The sequence below is a fragment of the Labrus mixtus genome, chromosome 11 (genome assembly GCF_963584025.1).
Source record: "Labrus mixtus chromosome 11, fLabMix1.1, whole genome shotgun sequence".
Taxonomy (NCBI): Eukaryota; Metazoa; Chordata; class Actinopteri; order Labriformes; family Labridae; genus Labrus; species Labrus mixtus.
Genome location: NC_083622.1, coordinates 23,610,815 through 23,619,782, shown reverse-complemented (window position 1 = coordinate 23,619,782; position 8,968 = coordinate 23,610,815). Strand labels below are relative to the sequence as shown.

The 8,968-nt window shown below is 39.1% G+C and overlaps 1 protein-coding gene across 1 annotated transcript; it reads right to left on the bottom strand.

Annotated features, from left to right (window-relative positions):
- Positions 1–1,601: 1,601 nt before the first annotated feature.
- On the bottom strand, positions 1,602–7,059 carry nrsn1 (neurensin 1). Its single transcript, XM_061050988.1, has 6 exons — positions 6,904–7,059; positions 3,740–3,855; positions 3,438–3,530; positions 3,189–3,307; positions 2,495–2,682; positions 1,602–2,345 (listed from the first exon to the last, which is right to left on the bottom strand). The coding sequence occupies exons 2-6, from the start codon at positions 3,836–3,838 to the stop codon at positions 2,242–2,244; spliced, it is 603 nt and encodes a 200-aa protein (XP_060906971.1). The 5' UTR covers positions 3,839–3,855; positions 6,904–7,059; the 3' UTR covers positions 1,602–2,241.
- Positions 7,060–8,968: the final 1,909 nt, after the last annotated feature.

Here is an 8,968-nt window from a genome sequence, read left to right as displayed (position 1 = left end):
TTTTTCATTTAACGGTAGAATCCACTGTTACATCAGGACATTTAAACTGGGGACCCATTTGTCTTTGATGGTCAGATTAAAAGCAAAAAGCAAAAACAAAATAGTTTTTCTGAATATGAAATTGTGATGCAGAACTCAACTTTGGTCAATGTGAGGATAGAAAGAATTGTACAAATCACAGCATGAAGAACTACAGGTCAGCACATTTATCGACCCCTTAATAACACCCCGGTCACACTGGAGATTGGCTTTTCATGTTTACGGTTGGTTTGCAGCTTAACAGTAATCCAAATTTTTTAATTTTTATTGTTCATAATGTGCCGTTCTTCATAGTTAGAGCTACATGTTTCTGTTGTATTTGAGACCAAATGCGTGAAAATGACATCACTGAATCATTCAAAGTAAAAGTAGAGCTACAAAAAAGAAGTGGAGGTTGTTAGAATAATAGTGAAAGGTCAACTAACATGAACATTGTAACCCAGCATAGCATTCATTGATTTATTCAGTAAGTACATGGTGTTGATGTGGTGTGGATTTAAAGAGGAGATATTGATAAGAAGGGTTCTGCAACATAAATGCAGCAATGTGTGTAAGTTGATTGCACTTGTACAGTGAGTACGACAATAACATTTTATAACCAAGAAAATGTTGTTGCTCTCGATGGATTAAAAGGCAAAGAATAAAACAAACAAAAAACAACTATAAGCATAATTTAAAGTTGAATGGCTACAATAATAAAAACTATATTTAAAATATTCAAAATAATACAACATAAGACGATAAATAGCAGCGGAACATGACCGTATAGCAGCCTGTTGTGCATGTAAGTTAAATTGTTCAAAATGAATAAAAACCTTCGTTGTTCAACATTTGTTTTACACAAGTGAATATGAAACCAGCAAATCAAAACGTTTCAGCCTTGTTCACGTATGCTTTGTAGTTTCAAGTTTTTGTAAGAGCACAGGAAGGCAGTTATTATATTTAAAGCACCTGAAGATCCAGACAGACTGAAAACAATGAGTTCCACGCTGTCAAACACGATGTAGCTGATGTGATCTCACCGGAGAGCTGGTCATGCTCCACTCACACCCCCTCTTATGTAACATCTCTGTCACGTTGCTGCCTCTCTTGATGCTCCCTTTGCACCATTTCCCCACGCAGCACCTGCACTCGTGACAACTAGCTGAGATCATTTTTTTGATTTAAAGTATTGCAACAATGCTTGGATGGATAGGTGTGTGTCTACATGCTGGTGTTTGTTGCAGATAGAGAAGCGAGGGTAATCACGTGTTTTAGAAAAACAAGAGAATTAAAAACAGGAATCCATCATTAACGTCTTATTTGTATCATCTAGAAGGTAATCCCTAGATAAAGTGACAGACAATGTTGTTCTGCATGCTCTGTCTGGTTCGATGTAACTCCCATCCGTCTGTGCCGTCTCTTCTATCGATCCTGTCTGAAAACTCACTGAAGGTCAGAGGCCTAATACGGCAGAAGAAAATGTCAGCGTGAAATCTACCCTTTAAATTCTCTCCTAATCTTTTCAGGTAATCTGTAGACTTCAAGCAAAGTTTCTTCTAAGCCTCCTCTTTTCTTACAAGTGGCGTGTAAAAAATAACTTAAAAGAAGTATATATCAGTACATGGATTCTTATTGTGCGGTTTTGATTGACAGCTCTCACTGTGGTGATTTTCTGTGTACACAGGATACACAATGAATATTCAGTCCACAGAGACTGAATCTGATCTTCGACACAGAGATAATGGTTGATGTGTTCATGCCTCGTTTTTGATCATTTCTGTGAATGGAGCCAATCAGCAATTACTTCAAATGGTACATCTGCTGCTCTACGACCCCCACCCTCAGCTGCTGTTGTATACTTATTTCTGCCTGTGGCTTGTTTTCTGGGCATTTAGCTCAGAACCTGCATGTGCATTGTTGAACTAAAAATTGAATTTCATACTAGTGATATTCAAATGAAGGAGATAAACTTTGCTCAGCTCGATCAACTCTGCGCCTATATAACCTTAAGAATCGAGCTGTAATGTCAAACAAAGCAAATAAAGATGAAGAACCAATCCTATCAGTCATGTGAGTTGACCTTTCAAAATGAGAGAAATGCACACGGATCGACTTCCACACACACACTTGTTTCACACTCACACACCAGTTTGCACTCCAGTCAATCTTCACACATACACACACACATTTCTTCACTGTACGACTTCATGTGGTCTTCTGTCAGGTCTCTGACTTTGTGGTCGTTGGCTGGATGTTCTGCACTTTTGAAAGTGTGACTGGAACTTTTCCCTCGCCGGGTGTTGGCGCCCTCATTATGGGGGTACCTGAGACAAAAGCAGTGTCATTATGGGGGATGTTCATTCAAAACAGTAAGACATTTGTCTGTCCTTTTTGTCTGTCTCTATTTAGAGCCTGGAGTTTCTATCAGTATGTGTCGTAAAAAAAAAAAAGTCAGTTAAGATCGAGAGCTTACCGACTGTCGTGTGCAGATCGGCCAACCTCTCCTTAAACTTCTGCTGCAGATACAGCTCTTCTTTGGAGTAACTTTTAGCAAAGGCAGACAGCAGGAGACCCACTGCCATGGAGGTGCCTCCCACACAGAACAGCACGGCGCCGGTCAGCTTGCAAACATCCAGTGCACGGTTGAAACTGACCGCATGGCTGTTGCAGAAAAATGTAAGTTTTGAATTGATATACCTTTTTTTTTGCATGGGGTGGGGGGGTGGGTTAGCATTCATAACCATAGAATCTGACCCATAAAGTCAATCATTTTTTTAATACAATTAGGTATACACATATTAAATCTCTCTAAAGTATGGCATTTTACACGTGTGCTCCAGTGAAATGGTTTACAATAATGTGGCTGGATGAAAAATGATGTTTAAAGAAGCTGTACAAAATATCAAAGAGACCAAGCCTTTATGTCTTTGGACTCATCCTTTTATTTTCTTATCAAGATTTATCCTTTAATCTTCTTTATGACTTCATTTAATCATCAGTAATCATTTTAGATCTGATTCCATATTTTAGCTCTTCTGTATCATTTTTGGTTGTCTGTGTGTTGCTTTGTGTTTTCAACGTACAGGTTTCTCCAGATCTTTTCTAGTACTGTAGATTAAGTTGAATACAATGCCATTGGGTCCCTCACATGTATAAACTGATCTCACCTGTCAACAAATAGGAGATCATCCTCGCCAAATGCTTCGATCCTGGTTGGAGTGCCGTAACCCACCAACACAACAATGAGGCCCACTACTAAGATCAGAGTGCCGAACACGAGACAGACCTGCAGGAGGATAATTATAGTTCAGCATTAAGTCAGATCAATGATTTCAGAATGACTACTATCTAAATGACATCCAGATATCAGCAGGTCAGATGTTGTTCTATTTGATCAGGACGAATGTTAACCTCACCTTCCAGAGTAAAGAGCTCCACCTACTCGGTGATCTCTGAATCTGAAAATCTTCATCGCGTTCCCAGATGGAAGCTGTGCATTCCTCGTAAAACTAGTTTGGAGATTCAGAGACATATCATGCATTAAAAATGGAAAGTAAAACCTACAAGAAATCAAATTGTCAACAGGAAAAAACGTTATCAGATGATAACAAAACGACACTGTGAAGATAAAGTGTTTTGTGATTGGAAAGGTTCATGACTTCCAGAAGCCTTTCTTGTTTATGTCCTTGTTTGTGTAACCTTTGTGAGTGTGTTGTACCTGGTGAAGGTAGGAGCGGACTCCATACTGCTGGCAGTTCCCGCTGGCTTGAGCTTGCTCACCGTAGTCCGACCCACAGATCTCTGAGCAGGAAGTCATCCTTCACATCTGTCTACCTGTGTGAGTGCACAAATACAATTATGTATGCATGAATGCATGACCAGTCAGTTGTTGTGAGAAACCACCTATACACTTTGCCGTACACTTATACATTCATATGCACGAGCATGTACCCTCACACACAGAGCCAGGGAGTTATGTAACATCACACTGAAGGCATGGTTGCCTCAGTACATTGAGATTAATGATGCATACTCTCTCTGTCTGCCGTTATTAAATAAACTGTGAAATATTATATCTGTCCTCCTCCTTGGATTCACTTTTATATCAGCTGCATACTCGGAGTGCTGACATATATATTTTCCCCATTTTGCATGTACAAATCACAACATCAGATTTGTTTCCTTTTGCCTTGCATCAAAATAAAGCAGAATATTTGCAGTATGTTGTTCGATATAAATCAAAGACACACTGTGTAAAAATGTAGGTGTGTTTTTGTTTTGAAGGTAGGATAATAAGGTTTGCAAATGCCAAATCATTTTCAAAATGTAAATCAAGTTTTGATTTGTTGAATCTGTAGAAATAAACATGTTTTTAAGGATCAGTAACATTCTATAGAAAGTATTTATCCAAAAGAAATGTGACAAAAATGAAAATAAGGCTCATTGGGTGAATGTAACAAGCTGCTCTGTAACAGCTGTGCACACATTGTACGTTATATCATGTGTTTTATATTACTTTAGTGTTGCTATAAAAGATACCCTTGCATAATAAGAACGAATAACATTAAAAGAATAGGAAACATTTGCTCCAGGAAATAACACTTTTTTCACACATTATCAATCCTCTAAGTTTCCTTTTGAGATCCAGAAAACATTTCACAGCTCAGTGCCTCTGTACAAACACACTCACACCAAATCCCAACTGCTGCGTCTGAAGCACAACAACAGTAACAGACTGGGGACACAAGTGGGAACAAAATGTTGATTCTGGTGTTAGAAATGTTCTTTGTAAAATCCATAAGAGTAAGTAAGTGAATAATAATCTGTAACACAAATATATAAAGTCAAAGTCCATACACAGCGACATATGCTGTCATGACATGTATCATAAAAATGGACCAATAAACTTCCCTTTACGAAGAAGCAGGGTTGGTTACTAGCGTGACTCACCACATTTAATATCCAGCACAACTGCCAAATGAATGGCTTTACTTTAACAGGGTAAGGCACTTAATTATGTATTAAACAAAAAAAAAACATGATCATGTCTTGGTAATTTCTGCTTTTCTATTGTTGACAGCTGTCACGACACATTCAGTTGTTTCTTCTGATGCTATAGTCAAATTAAGTTTGTATAACTCCAAATCACAAGTCACAACTCACCTGTGGAGGAGGATAAATTACATGTGACACCCTCTATCCTTTGACCTTTGACTAAGGGTGGACCTCTGTCATCGAATTGCTCAAATGTCAACCCGCACATCACTAGGATAAGGGTTTTAAGAATGACAATCTTTTCATAAGATCATTTAAAAAACCGCAGGACAACACTTTCCTGTTTCCATTCTAGTCTAAATCCACTGAGTTTGTTATCTGGCTATCCTTATAGTTGTTCAGATTATATGTTGTTGTCCATAAACAAATACAGGAGACGGAGAAGGTCATGTTCCTAGAAATTAACTTCACACAATGTACTGGAAATATCAGTGTTTCAGTCCGATAACATGACATGAATTTCATGGGTGAAATGCAGCATTCAGAAGAGACACACTGTTCCTCATGTTAATCATATTACAGCTTAATTTCTTCCTGCTGAGGAGTCTCATGAACATCTGCCTCTGCCCAGATGTTATTAAGTCTGTCTGTATCCAAATCTGCATCTTATTCAAGAAAGCTTCAATTAAAAAAAGAGAAAGAGAGACCCTTGATGATAACCCACAATTACTTCCCAAGATAGAGAGGTTCCATTGAGGCCTATTTTCAAAAAGGGGCAATTATTTCCAAAAATGTGTTGTTTCATTATGAAACGAATGGTTTTAATATACGTGTATTTGCCTCATAAGAGTTGTCCTTGTCCTTATGTGGTCTATAGAAACATCAACACATACAGAAACAGACACACACACGTAAATGGCCATAAATATAAAAAAAAACCTCCCTACATTTTATGTCTGACATAGGCCTCTGTAATTTAAACCAATACCATTGAAATAAATACAAAATGAAAAAGAGGGGTCAAATCAGCTAAAAGCTTGTAGATGTACACACTGACTCTTAAAAGGTCAGAGACATCCCCATTCATATGCATCTTCTCGCATTTCTTTCCTTTTTTTTTCATACTAGAGAAATAAAACTAAATCTTCCAAGATGTCGATCTATCAACACATAAATCACACACGGTTAAAAAAATGAAATTAGAATCTCTATCACTATCAAATTAAAGTTATGAAAGGATGAGCTGTGTTAAGGTTGCCCCCTAACATGTCCTTTCAGAGCCGATAGCTGTCCATGGTGCTGAGCGCCATTATTACATCCAGCCCTCAGCCCCAGCAGGAAAACACACAGACGTAATGTGTGACGCCAGTCTGATAACAGACCTCATCCATCCGTCCTCCCAACCCCCCATGAGACTCACATAGACACACATAGAACGCTTTATTTTCATCGCAGAAATGCAGGCTTTACATGACAACATTTCGATTTTACCAGGTAATTTGACGTCCTACCCACCTTGAAATGTTATTTCTCTAAATCAATAAAATACTCCTGCATGTACAAGCTGAAGGTGAAAGTTATGTCTCATTGGATTAAGATACCAACGCCCTGCATGCTTATAATTAACATTGAAGCGGAATAAATTAGGAACAAGGCTGCATCACAAAGTTTGAGCTAACATTTTTTTTCGACATTTCATTTCCCTGCATGAACGCTAATTCCAGATGTGCAAGATGATATCGCGTGCAAGGATGACCCCGTTGAAGGAACATAAGCAGAGTATACGATTTCCCGATTTGTTTTTGCACAAAAACAAACAACCCATCTTTCCTCTGAGCTTCAATAGTAGCAGAATTATTCGCAAATGTGATTAAAATCGTCATTTACCTGTCATTACCAGCTCGGAGAGTGATCACTCGCTGCTGTTCCCTCAGCCGGGTCCCATCACTCTACGGTCACCCCTCTCTCTCTCTCTCTCTCTCTCTCTCTCTCTCTCTGTCTCTCTCGCTCTCTCTCGCTATCTCTCTCTCTCTATCTATCTATCTCTCTCTCTCTCTCTCTCTCTCAATCTCTCTCTCTCTCTCTCTCTCTCGCTCTCTCTCGCTCTCTCTCTCTCTCTATCTCACTCTCTCTCTCTCTCTCTCTATCTATCTATCTCGCTCGCTCTCTCTCTCGCTCTCTCTCGCTCGCTCTCTCTCTCTATCTCACTCTCTCTCTCTCTCTCTCTCGCTCTCTCTCTCTCTCTCTATCTCACTCTCTCTCTCTCTCTCTCTCTCTCTATCTATCTATCTATCTCGCTCGCTCTCTCTCTCGCTCTCTCTCGCTCTCTCTCTCTCTCTCTCTCTCTCTCTCTCCCTCCATCGAGGATTCAGATTTTCAAACGTCCTACTGCGCAGGCGTAACTTCCATGACAATATAGTATGATTCAATGGCGAATGTAAGAATTGGAGGGGTATCTGAAGACATCCATTTAAGACTCTAAAGTCATGTTTACATGTATTAATGGATGAATGAGATATAGATAGATAGATGGATGGATAGATAGATATAATAGATAGATAGATAGATAGATAGATAGATAGATAGTTAGATAGATGCACACACCGTTTGCAGAGTTCCAGTCACATTCCAGTTCGCTCTATTTTTAGTGTTGTCACTTACGTACACTGTGGAAGTGTTAGTCACCCTGTAACGCTCCTTAGAGGAAGGAATTACCTACAGAGGCAAGCCGAATCATGACTCACATGGCCCTGTTCGATAAAGAAAGAGTCTACTATTGAGCTGTATTTAATGATTTATTCAGTTAGAGTTGATACATCAAAATAGGAAAAACCTTTAACTTCCATATGTTAAAGTTTTTCACAGTCACTGATCAGGCTGACTGTTAGATTACAGATTAAAATCCCTCTGTACAAAACAAATCAAAGTTCAGTCAGTGATGATATGATATCTTAAAGCCCTCCTAGTCAGAGCCTACAGGTGGATGCTTGGGGAGGGGGGGGGGGTGTTGGGGCTGTGCAAGAGTGCACTACTTGTTCAGGTCAGAGCTGGCAATGAAAGAGAGGAAGAAAAAAATCTTACATCTTAAAAAGACCACCAATGGGAAGGAGGTGTTGTCATCCCCCATCACACCCAGTAGCAGTCATGAATTAAAAGATAACTGTAAAATCGCTGATGTTCATGCTTTTGGAGGTCATGTAGAGACTTTCATTTCAGTCCGTCTCATTTCCAGATTTTAAACGGCTTTTAAGAGAGAGACTAATAACGCGTTATTGATGTATTACCAAAACAACTTAGACGTCAAGTGGTCCTTGAAGTGGTCAAGGAGCAGACTTTGAGTAAGCTGTGAAAAAAAACAGGTGATCTGAGGCAGGAAACTCAAGGTGTACAGCTTGGAATGAATATTGGATATGTCTCTGTTAGCAGGTAATATGTCACGATACAGAAACATAAGCTGTGTTGAACCAGAGGCAGCACAGAGACATGGAGAGGTTTGAGGAGCTGTCTCCATGACGATGATCTTAAGTATATCTCTAAGCTGAAGAAAGGTTGTTATGTCTCAGGGGAGATGCAGCGGTCCTCTATGCTTAACACATATGAGGAGAGGTTTAGTCATTTAACTACAATGAAAATCTTTTGGTTCGTTTGGGTGTGCTTCACCATTAGGTTATGTTGATGTGTACAGCTGTTATCAAGTATTCCTCTTTAGTTATGTATTGTATTTATTAGTGGTTGTTCAGATCTCATTAACAGTAAGAAATCTTTTGTCACTTTCCTGTTGCTTTGCTGTACTTCCTGACTTTGTGTGCCCTGCCCTTAATGTTTACACCTATGCCTTGTTAGTCTCACCTGTGTCTGATTACCCTGTGTGTATTTAGTCTGAGTGTCCATTTCTTTTTAACTTTTGTTCCCTGTGTGGATGTTCTTTTCCTCTTTAGTTAGGCTTTCTCAT